Source organism: Apiospora phragmitis (assembly GCF_038363925.1).
Source record: "Apiospora phragmitis strain CBS 135458 chromosome Unknown utg000010l:1.0-9815664.0:1.0-9183399.0, whole genome shotgun sequence".
Taxonomy (NCBI): domain Eukaryota; kingdom Fungi; phylum Ascomycota; class Sordariomycetes; order Amphisphaeriales; family Apiosporaceae; genus Apiospora; species Apiospora phragmitis.
Window position 1 is genome coordinate 3,226,676 of NW_027117409.1, and position 12,051 is coordinate 3,238,726.

Genomic DNA, 12,051 nt, shown 5'->3' on the forward strand with positions numbered 1-12,051 from the left:
CACTTGTACAAGGGAAACCCTGTAAAGATGGTTGAATGTTTGGTCAAAGGAACCGCGGTATGATGTTTCATCCAAGTCCCTTGCGGCAAGAGCAGCGGGTAAAACGACCGTTCGGCAGAGTACAGTACACCTCCGATTATAAAGGAATTGGACATGTCGACCAGATTAATGCTCACTTTATTGATTGTACCCATCTCGAGGCCACAAGGAATGTGGCAGTTCTGTGCTTGCACGCAGGGACACGGCGATCAAGTCTCTTTTTTCTTTCCTTACCTAGTTGGTCTCCGACTTGCTTGCTCTGCAGCTTCGGAAACCCGTTTTGGGGGTTGCTTCGGCTGCTGGCAAGGATTCTCCGCATCGAAGAGGCCTCTCAGGGTGTAACAATTTTTTCCCCACTTACATACGCCAATAACCTTGCCATCCATGGAATGTAAACTGCCTCGCGCTTTGGAAATCTGCTCTGGCCTGGCTGGCGGTAGGCTTGACTGTGAGATTTGGTCGCACAAGGAGAACAGACGAAGGTGACAGGTACCCAGTCGTGCAAGAGAACACAAGATGTTTGTCCGTCCGGGGAGCCGGCACCAGATACCTAGCGGGCGGCCTGCGCAGTCGACGCCAGTGGTACTGTACAGCCGAGAAGTCACACACTGCCGGGGGTAGTATCGAGACCCAGGCAGCTCCGGATTGATAGGTTGGCGTCCGCTCGTTTCTTGAGATCTCAATGTTGCTTGCAACTGAGGTAAGGCAGAATGAGCGAGAGATGATCAAGCATGCTAGCATCTTTTAAACACGGCCACGGTGAGAGCAAAGGGTTTGGCAAAGGCCGGAGCGACCCCTGGGGCTTACGGATCCCAGGCATCATTCACCTTTCCAAACGCCATCCAGAGAGAGCCGCACCCACGGGGGAGACGGGCCAGAGGTCAGGCATCACTGCAACAACCGAGTTCCATGCATTTGTTCCCACTGGGGCCAGTACTTGGCCAGCAGACCACACTCTAGGAGTTTTATAAACCACTCATCCGTGCGAGGCCCTCAAGCTACGACGTACAGGCACACCGGCACGCATCGCGTGAGATTGCAGCCAATGACGCCCATGGACACTTCCACAGCCTATGCCGGTCGCGCATGTTGCCTGCTTTGCCGAGATACCACCAAGGAGGCTCAGATCAAGGACACCATTCGTAAGATGGTGGGGAGAGATTGATAACAGCCATTGAAGTCAGGTGAGTTTACCCCAACACCGCGATATGGAATCGACATGAGGTCAACGATAGGCAGCAGAGGAGCATTGATTCGTAGATTCCCTGGGAAATATCTTGATTCAACTCTCTGAATCTTGACTACGTACATGTATGTAGGTATCTATGTTAAACCTCGCTGCCTAGCCCCCCTAAGCTCATTGTCAGCACATTGGTTAGCTCCGTTAAACTTCCGGATGCTGTGTCCTGCAAATTCCTGAGAGCTACCCGCCGTCTTTACTTGTGCATTTCGGGATGCCATACTCGTTGGCTCGTAGCGACTACCCTCCTGTCTAAACACGAACTTCAGATATCGACGGGACGATGGATATCTAGCTACATGTACACTCTAGGCCAGTGCATTGAGGTCGGCGGTGGAAAGTAGCGCTGCATATTTTTATCAAGCGACTTCATAGAATTTCCCTATTGATACTATTTATACTGGTGCCGCGATTACGTCATATAATAGCCAACATGATAGATATCATCAAGTGCACTGTACCTAATCTTAACTTCCATACTAAATAATGCCCTTTCTCTTACTATATCGTAACTGCAACTGCGTACAAACTACTGCTACTGCCACTAGGCATGTAGGCTATGGGGGTCGTAGACTTTTATGTTCTTGTAAAGTAATAAAAAGCTACTACATTGCGGGGCACTTCCCGGCCGCATCGGGGTTAAGATAAGAGCATTTACATCTGCTTATCGCAGGAAACTTTTTATTTTATTTTGCGGATGGTCCTAGGAAGTTGTAGTCCGGATTGCCAAAGACCCCAGATACCAAGTTCCGACTTCGACACCGTAAGCCTGCAATTGAAAGTCCTATTGGCCTTTCTTCATACTGCATTGTGTTCGGATGCATGCTTGAGCTGCCTGCTTGAATCATATCGGCGCAGTTCGCCAACCAAACATCAACATGGCGCCCGCGCCGACCAGCACAAGCTGGGATCACGAATACAACACCCTGCGTCGCCAAAAGCTCTTTACAGACCCTCCGACGGATCGCTCTGCCTACCCTCTACTTCAGATTGCCGTCGATCCCCATATCGAGTCTTTTGACGCTATCTTCGAGGAAGGCGGACTTCTCGACAATGGCCTTGCCGATATCGACACGAGAACGTTCCTGGATGGTGATGATAGATCGCCCTTGGCTTCAAGGAATCGACTCTCGATCAAGTACATGGGCGTACACGTGCAGAAGTCACAGGTGCCACCCTCCAACAAGTTCGCCAAGAATCGCGAAATTTTCCCAGCAGAATGTAGGGAGCGGCACGTTACCTACAAGAGAAACTTGCCGCCACATTCGAGTACAGAATCAACGATGGCGAAGCAAGGGAGTTTACGCGAGAACTGGGCAGATGCCTTTGATGGTTAAGGTAAGATCACACGGCAGGATTGTGTAATGACAGCGATGCAGTCAGTACTAATGCGCTTTCAATTAGTCCAAATTCTGCCACCTTAGAAACAACAGTCCTGCGCAGCTTGTTGCACGAAAGGAGGAATCCGAAGAGCTGGGAGGATACTTCATCGTCAATGGTATCGAGAAGATTATTCGACTTCTTCTTGTGAACCGAAGGAACTTTCCCCTGGCCATTGAACGCCCCAGCTTCCAGAACCGCGGCCCCAGTTATACCTCTTACGGCATCATTATCAGATCTGTGCGCCCCGATGAGACCTCTCAGACCAACAACCTTCATTACCTGAACGATGGCAATGTCACGTTCAGGTTTTCTTGGCGCAAGTCCGAGTACCTTGTCCCGGTTTTGATGATCCTCAAGGCTCTTGTTGAGACAAACGATCGCGAAATCTTTGAGGGGCTGGTTGGCTCGCCGGACTCCAAAGGCATCAAGAACACCTTCCTTACAGACAGAGTCGAACTTTTGCTGCGAACCTACAAAACATATGGGTTGTATACCAAAGAGCAGACCAGAGCCTACCTTGGAGAAAAATTCCGACCCGTTCTTGGTGTGTCGGAGACTTTATCCAACTACGAGGCAGGAACTGAGTTCCTACGGAAGATTGTGCTGGTACATTTGGGCAACGTCAACGTCACCGAGAAGCAAGACTCCGACAAATTCCGCCTGCTTCTTCTCTCTATCCGAAAACTGTATGCCCTTGTAGCTGGCGAATGCGCCGTGGACAACCCTGATGCTGCACAAAACCAGGAGATCCTGCTGGGTGGCTTTTTGTACGGTATGATCATCAAGGAACGCCTCGATGAGCTCCTATCAACTGGTGTGCGAACCTCGCTACGGGACTACTTTAGGAGGAACCCGGCGAGAACCTTCACATCGCAGGAGTTCGGCAAGGACTTTCCCATGAAAATATTCCAAAAGACCACCGAGAATCTTGGTGAGATGCTGCAGTACTTCTTGTCTACTGGTAATCTCAACTCTCAGTCTGGCTTGGACTTGCAGCAAGTTTCTGGTTTCACGGTCGTGGCCGAGAAGCTGAACTTTTTGCGTTTCATCAGTCACTTCCGCATGGTGCATCGTGGCAGCTTCTTCGCCCAGCTGAAGACGACCACTGTCCGCAAACTGCTCCCCGAATCTTGGGGTTTCCTTTGCCCTGTGCATACCCCTGATGGTTCTCCATGTGGTCTTCTGAACCATCTAGCTCACAAATGCAAGATCATGACGAAAGCGGTCGATGCTTCGGCTATTCCAGCGCTTGCTGCAGAGCTTGGAGTAGTTAGTACCTCTTCAGCTGCTACCGATGAGAGTGTTCCTGTCATGCTTAATGGACGAATTCTTGGGTGGTGTAAGCCTGCTGAATCGCGAAGGATTGCAGACACTTTCCGATATTGGAAAGTGGAGGGTTCTCATGGAGTTCCGCTGCACCTCGAGATTGGCTACGTTCCTGCCTCCAACGGTGGCTCCTATCCTGGCATTTACATGTCCTCAGAGCCGGCCAGGATGACCAGGCCTGTGAAGTATTTACCGTTAGAGAAGGAAGATTTCGTCGGGCCACTTGAACAGCCTTACATGTCTATTGCTTGTACGGAACCGGAAGTCGTCTCCGGCGAATCAACCCATGTCGAATTCGATCCGACCAACATGTTGTCCATCCTGGCCAATATGACACCTTTTTCTGACTTTAACCAATCGCCCAGAAACATGTACCAGTGTCAAATGGGTAAACAAACCATGGGAACTCCTGCCACAGCGTTACGCTACCGAACCGACAACAAGATGTATCGCATTCAAACCGGACAAACGCCAGTCGTCCGTTCGCCCTTACACAATGCCTATGGTTTCGACAATTTCCCCAACGGCTTCAATGCGGTGGTTGCCGTTATCTCCTATACTGGATACGACATGGACGACGCTATGATTATCAACAAATCGGCCCACGAACGCGGCTTTGGCCACGGTACTATCTATAAGGTGAAGAAGATAACTTTGAAGGAGGAGAGTAGATCGAAGAATACCAAGGGCGTACAGAAGCTCTTTGGATTCGCCCCTGGGGTCCTGTAAAAGGTTCTGCTCAGACCATGCTGGACAATGATGGTCTACCACACGTTGGAAGAATGGTGCAGGAGGGCGATGTCATTTGTGCCTGGCACACTGTTACGGCAGATTACAGTGGAAACTTGGTGAACAGAGACGGCCAAACACATTTCGAGAAGTACAAGGATTCGGAAGTCGGCTTCATCGAAGAGGTCCGCCTGCTTGGCAGCGACACAGGCAATGAACCTGCGCAGACCATCTCCATTAAATTCCGCATCCCTCGATCTCCCGTTATTGGCGACAAGTTCTCCTCACGTCACGGGCAGAAAGGTGTGGCCTCTCAGAAATGGCCAGCTGTTGATATGCCGTTTTCGGAATCGGGCATTCAGCCGGATATCATCATCAACCCTCATGCTTTCCCCTCCCGTATGACAATTGGTATGTTCGTGGAGTCCCTAGCTGGTAAAGCTGGTTGTCTTCACGGCTTGGCGCAGGAGTCCACACCATTCCGGTTTGATGAGGAAAATACCGCTGGCGACTACTTTGGTCATCAGTTGAAAATGGCTGGGTACAACTACCATGGCAACGAGCCAATGTATTCTGGCATTACGGGCGAGGAGCTGGCTGCAGACATTTATATTGGTGTCGTCTACTACCAACGCTTGCGACACATGGTTAACGACAAGTATCAAGTCCGAACGACTGGTCCTGTCGTATCCACGACCGGCCAGCCGATCAAGGGAAGAAAGCGCGGTGGTGGTATTCGTGTGGGAGAGATGGAGCGCGATGCCTTGCTCGCACACGGCACCGCCTTCCTTCTCCAGGACCGTTTGATGAACTGTTCGGATTATTCACGGTCGTGGATCTGCCGGAAGTGCGGCTCCTTCCTCTCGGTGCAGCCGACGGTGTCACCGTTTTTGACGAAGAAGAAGACGGTCAGCACAGTACGCTGCCGAAACTGTGCCGTTCGGCTGGATCATATGAAAGACGGGGAACTGGCCAAGATTACGGGGGAGATCTGGGAAGACGGCCAGGGCAACCAGTGGGTAGGCGGCGAAGACACGACCCTAGTGGCGGTGCCTGGCGCTTTGAAGTATCTTGACGTCGAACTTGCCGCCATGGGTGTGAAGCTCAAGTACCGCGTGGATCCCAAAGACGCGACACGACGCGGCCCTCTGATTCAAACGAAATGGGATGGTCTCGCATCGGGCAGGAAAGCCGACAGCCAGCAGCCCGCGCTCGTTGCAGCATAATCGGAAACTGTATGTCTTATCGGAGCAGCATGGATAGGCGTTGAAAAGAGAAGGGTCATTTAATTTTGGTTTTATATTACGATAGAATTCTACATAGTCCAACCTTGTAGATTTAAAGCAACGGATCTACCAAGGCTAGAAGTAATTGTTGTGGTAATCGCTTACAAAGTCTCTGAGATACTTTAACGATCCATACTAGTACAGTATGTATTATCCAACATCGAGTCCTGCCTAGCCTGCAGAGTCGTTCCTCGTTTGCGGGGGCGGGTTACGTAATCACTGCTATCGTGTAAGATTGATTGAACCCCTGAATAGAATAGCCAGAGTCTGAAGTAAGAAATATATACCAAGTAGGAAGCGGGATCTAAAGAGGTTAAGATTGCGCAAATCAAGGATACCTAATACTATATGCAGGAGACATTTGATATTCTTTCTAAAGTACATAGATTATGTGTACATACCTTATGTATGACCCGTATCTGCGGGACAATTGATGTCCCAGCGTAGCCAAATGTCCAAGTCCAACACTGTAAATCCCGAAGGTGATCCGTCCCGGTCGGGCAAAGATGAGAGTAAAGATCCACCTGGGCAGCATCAGATCGCAATAATGAAATGCATACGGAGTAGGGATAGCGCAATACTTCCCCGATATGGGACAGGATGCTTGTGGCTAGACCGCTTCAGGTTCTGTCTAGGCTAGCAGCTCGGAGGACGAGAGCAAAAGCAGGCAAGCGAGCCAAAGTAGCCACAAGCGGCGGGTGGGTCATACTCATAACGGTTTGAGCGGGATGGACAGTTGATATTGATATCAAATAGCCCCCAATACCTAGTACTGCCAATACAACACCAACGCGACGTCGTAGCTGGTAGCAGTGCAGCGCACAACACAAATATGTATGTAGTTTGGATGAACCTGACTAGGCTGCGAATTCCTCAATCAATTGGTTCAGGCGCCGAGGCGTCTTGGACTGCCTGCACAGCCACTCTGGTCTGAGACTATTCGGTTTCAGCAGCCTTTAAGGCTTACTTGCAGCTTTATTTACAGCCTACGGAATATGCCTGGCGCAGGAATCGCAGTCGGCATGAAGAAGAGGCCCCCCTCTTGCCCTCCCGGCTGCCACTAATGACGATGGTCACTTGAGCGCCCCCAGACGGCTCTTGGAGGTCTTGGGGCCTTGGCGGGTTTTCACGCAAAGCTAGGGGAAGCAGTCGGAGCTTGGCAAGGGACAGACCAGGCACCAGGCAGATCAAAGCAGCAACCTTGTCGCTCGCTCCGCTCCAGCTAATTGCGACCGCCCTCAGGATTCGGCTTGATTGTCGGTGGTACAGCAGATTGATTGTCACGCTCTCTCTCTCCTCGGGTTCTGTTTTCTCTCTTCAGTCGCTCACAGTCTTTTGCAAAAGAGAGACTATCGTGACCCATCCCTCCTCATGGCAATTCTACATTGCTGACTCTCCTTTATGTGTTATTTTTTATACCCTAAAGACGCCCTACCCTGACTGCCGCTGAGGCTGGGCTGGTGATTTTTAAGAGTTTTGTTTTATTTACCCCTCGACGGGAGTGAGAAGAAAGAGAATCTCGGCTTACAATCGAATCGAATAAGTTTTATCTCGTTGGTCTATGGCCACCAGTCGTTCCTTTTTCCCTGCGACTTTCTGAGGTGCCTTTGTGTGCATTTCCACCAATCCGCCGCCCAACGCTCATTACTTGTACTGCCTTTACCACTTGGACCAAACGTGCGCCCCCCGATTGCATCTTCGGTTGGATCCTATTTCCGCAAACACGGCACTTTGTTTGTTTGCTTACCGTCACTCCTTGGCCGATATCTTGTTTTGGCGCATCGACTTGTGCTACGGCCTCATCTTCGCATTGCGACATACTTTGTTCCCTGCATGCGCTACTTCGCGAGTAACGCGAAAGCCAAATCCCGCGATCAAGCCACCCATTTCCCAAATCCGACCGCCATTGGAGGATGGAGAGATAGCGACCAATTTGAATTTCAACCGTCGACTGCGCAACAATCTTTATAACATTCTTGTGTATTCTGAACCATTTCGAACTCTTCTGACTGATTCTGCGGTACCCACGGGTTTGACGACACCATGCGTCATATAGGCTCCGTAATGGAGCGGAGCCTGGTGCCCGAGAGGAGCATCGGAGAGGCCCTGATGAGTTTGGCGGCAAGGAGCGTAGCCGCCGGCTTCATGAAACGGGATATCATAGGAGATGCGAAGGGCCAAGCTATGGATGTGCAAAAGGCCTTCTCCAGCTGGGACAATTGCATGCAGGCAGTATACTGCAAGTGGCCAGTGATTGGAGTTATTATAGTAGGAGGCTTGATCCTATTCTCCATCATTTGGTGTTGTGTTCGGTGCCTGTGTTGCGGTCTTTCGTGCTGCTGCTCATGCTTCCGATGCCTCAAGTGCTGTGGAAACTGTTGTGGCTGCTGCGACTCGCCTAATCAGAGGAGCAAATATCTCGACGAACCTTTCATCCCACCACATCACGCAGAAAACCAGGCCTACCGGTCCCAGGCTCCCATGTACGCCCCCACGACGGCGCCTACGATGGTCCCCGCAGTCGCTCCGTCGTTCGCCAAGGCTGAGCCGCCGCAGTACGCCGAGTTTGACACCGGAAAGAAAGGCGGAGGTGACGAGTTGCCGAGATGCCCAGTTGGGAAGGAGCATCGTCGAAGCAAGTGTTGGTTGAGGAGGATGCTGTCGAGCTGGAGCCGATGAAGAAGCCAGACCCTATGCAAAACGCATCCATGATGGGTGCTGGCGTAGTGTCTCCGGGCGGTGTTTCCCCGGCTAGCGGGACCAGCCCGTATGGACCGCCCTCGCAGACTGGACCCAACGGATACATGGCTGCGGCCCGGCCAGACAACAACATGTATAGCATGAACGGAAATGGAAGTGGCCAGGTCTACAATGGAAGTTACGGTCAAGCCTCCCGCGACAACATGAACCAAGGCTATGGAAACCAGCCCTACGGCGATCAAAGCGGCCAAGGCTATGATCAGAATTATGGGATGCTGGTTGGCGCAGTGGCTGCTGCAGGCGCGATGGGCCAGGGGAGACGCACACCGCACCAGGACTACAACAACGGCAATGGGGGCTATGGAGCTGGGCAGATGAACCAAGGCTACTCCCAGTCTCAAACTCCTAGGCCGTACGAGGACTACTCCCGAAGCATAACACCTTCGAATGCCGCATACGGCCATCCCACACGCAAGGTAACGGACCTTATGGAGGAAGCCCCGCCAGGATGAGGACTTCCGGCGCCCCAACAACACGGTGGCGGTTACAATGATCCGAGAGGGTATAGCCAGGGTGGATACGGCGCCCCTGACCAGCGTATGAGGGCGTCTCCTGCGCCGCAACAGGGCGGATATGGCCAGGCCGGAGGGTATGGTGGGAGGTCGCAAACACCCAATAGCTATGCCCGCCAGCAACCTGGGCCTGGGCCTCGTCGGCAGAATACCTACGATGTGACGCCGCAGACGCGGCGCGCCCCCCGCAACGCTCCTACACCGATGTGCCGCCTCCCGTCTCGCCCATCCAGAACACGGGCGGCTTCGACTTCGTCTCGGGCTAATCGCGCACGGCCGATAGCGCGAGCCCGCCGCCGCTGCAGGCGCCGCAAGCGGCCAACGGCGGAACGGCGTACCCCGGATATCGACCTTATAAGCCCGCAGTATAAAAAGACGGGCTACTAAACGACAGGAACGCAGGGGGTTTGGTGGGCTCTAGAGTTTCCCATTTCTCCACATCCATCGCGATCAAGGGAGATTGATTCATAGAGACCGAAAATATTATGATATCTAAAAGGACGAAAGAAAGATAAGCCCGTGGCTTAACTGTTGTTGATACTATTCGAATTTAAACCCCCTCTGCTTGTTTGTACATAGCCCCCCGGAGCTGCCGAGGATGGATCTACGGCAGCAGGGGGCGGCTAGGGGGAAACCAACTGAATGAAGTATCTTTCAGAAGATAGCTAGGCGTTCTTGGGTGTCATGGGATGAATGCGGGCGGATGATTGGGTTACGTATACATGCATACCTACCTAGGTAGGGTAGCAAGGGTAATCTCTGGTGGCTGTGGTTGTTTGGTTGGTATCTTCGGTTCCATTCCAACTTGGGACATAGGCATCTGTATCAGTATCTCTACATGAGCACTCGCGTGGAATCCAGCATGATCAACATAACGTTGCATATATTCTCAATAAATATGCCATCTTACAACTATTCTCTCTGCTTATTTATCGTGAACATCGTGGTTCTTGATAACCTCAGTCAAGATTAGATGTAGGAAGACGCTTACAAAGCCGGAACCCCTATTCGGCTGGCGAAGAAGAGAGGGACATATCTAGAGCATATCAATGTCTTCTACAATAAGAGGACGAGAAGCACATGTACCTACTTGCAAATACTTCAGCATTTCCAACTAGAATCACATATCGAGTTGCAAGTGTAGTGGTAGTTGAGGGTCGTCCAATTTAGACCATTTTCAAACGAAAAGTTTATGTGCACTTTGCAGTAGACCGACTCCCTTATATATACAACAATGCAACGATGCAACAATGCCAAAGCTTCCTGCCCGAGTTGAAACGAGAAACCACTGAAACGCCATACTGTATGCCGATAAAAACGTAGATACACCTTTTCCCTTTTACTCATGCGGAACCATCTCCTTCTGTAGCAGCTTGCCTGTACCCCGATGCGCCTTGCTGCTCCCCGTCACCGTATGGCCATCAACGTCCGGATTGTACTCATCACTGCTGACCTTGGGACCCTTCTTTGGCTCGTTTCGCTTGGGTTCCCGAGTTTGCTTAAGTTCCTGAGACCGCGATAGGCGGACATCGGCACCGTTTTCGCTACCCGACGCCGCGTCATCATCGCTGTCCGCCAGCGCGTCATCGAACCGGTTCCTGTCATGGTCGGGGTCCTCCGTAGGCAGCCTCTCGTGGTCCGTCTCCTGCCTTTTAATAAAGCCGTCGATGATGTAATATTGCATGGCATTCATGATGAGCGGGAACAGCATCATCACAAAGACGATCTGCAGGCGCTCGTTGCCCTCTGTCCATCCCAGCGCCCAGTCACCAATACGGGAGATCCAGGGCAGCACCAAAAAGAGGATCAGAACACAGATCTTCATGCCAAAAAGCCCGCAGAAATAGATGAGCGACTGCTTGAGCCACCACAGCGCGTTGGGCGGGCGGCCATAGTATCCAGACTGGATGGATTCGGCCGGCTTGCCAAAGGGCGTGTATGACGCCAGGCCAGTGATGACGCGCAGCAGAATGATGAGAATGGGAATGCCAACTGTCGTCTAGTGTCGTGCGATATGTTAGCTAGTGTCCCTAGACCGAAGGTTATGCCCAGTGTCAATGCATATGCAACTTACGTCAATGGCTAAGTTTAGCAGATAAAAGGAGCATGGATTCGGCGTGTAAGCATCGTCATCCCTCCTCAAAAGCCTCGCAACGGCCTGGACATTCGTGGGCTCCAGTTTGACCGAGAAGCGGCCGCTCGTGAGCATGGACATGAATACGTTGGCGATATGGACCAAAACGCTGCCAAACACCTGCTTGGACGCATCAAAGAACCAGATCTTGACGGGTCGCTGCGGCCGTTCCCGCCATCGCTTGTAGACGAGAGACATCAGGGCCAGTCCACCCAGTGCCAGTTGTACCAGCAGCGCGAAGGGCCCTAGCAGCCTGCACTCGCCTTGCCCACCGCCCGGCTCGTCCCCGACAGCCGTGGATATCGCCGTCGTTGCTGCCGCTGCGAGGGCGGTGGTCGTGGCTGAAGCGAGCATGCCGATGGCTTGTGAGGTGGGGTGGCCGGCGGCGAGAGTTGCGCTGGCTATTGCGGTCGCAGCATCGTGAAGTGCGGTAGGAGGGCCGTTTACCATCGGACTTGGCGACATTGGCAGGAGTTGTTGAGACGACTAACGGCTGCAGCGATAAGAAGAATGTACGCTGTATAGTTGTAAAGCCGTAGCGATAGAAGAATGAGAAGAGACGAACAAGACAAGAGTTAAGGAAGGTAGTTCGGAATGGACGTCGATCAGGCAGACAGACTATGGGTTATGAATGGAATGTGG

At 52.0% G+C, this 12,051-nt stretch overlaps 3 protein-coding genes across 3 annotated transcripts; 2 read left to right on the forward strand and 1 right to left on the reverse strand.

Moving 5' to 3' along the window:
* Positions 1 to 2,157: 2,157 nt before the first annotated feature.
* PG994_010769 (uncharacterized protein) lies at positions 2,158 to 5,943 on the forward strand (the record flags this gene model as incomplete). Its single annotated transcript, XM_066862178.1, has 4 exons — positions 2,158 to 2,500; positions 2,651 to 2,657; positions 2,713 to 4,713; positions 4,770 to 5,943. 4 exons carry the CDS (start codon positions 2,158 to 2,160, stop codon positions 5,941 to 5,943), a joined length of 3,525 nt encoding a protein of 1,174 aa, XP_066711288.1.
* Positions 5,944 to 8,046: 2,103 nt separating this feature from the next.
* Positions 8,047 to 9,541, forward strand: PG994_010770 (uncharacterized protein; the record flags this gene model as incomplete). The annotated part of the gene is made up of 4 exons (XM_066862179.1): positions 8,047 to 8,271; positions 8,410 to 8,558; positions 8,618 to 9,179; positions 9,383 to 9,541. The coding sequence occupies 4 exons, from the start codon at positions 8,047 to 8,049 to the stop codon at positions 9,539 to 9,541; spliced, it is 1,095 nt and encodes a 364-aa protein (XP_066711289.1).
* A 1,073-nt stretch (positions 9,542 to 10,614) lies between these two features.
* Positions 10,615 to 11,859, reverse strand: PG994_010771 (uncharacterized protein; the record flags this gene model as incomplete). The annotated part of the gene is made up of 2 exons (XM_066862180.1): positions 10,615 to 11,274; positions 11,350 to 11,859. 2 exons carry the CDS (start codon positions 11,857 to 11,859, stop codon positions 10,615 to 10,617), a joined length of 1,170 nt encoding a protein of 389 aa, XP_066711290.1.
* Positions 11,860 to 12,051: the final 192 nt, after the last annotated feature.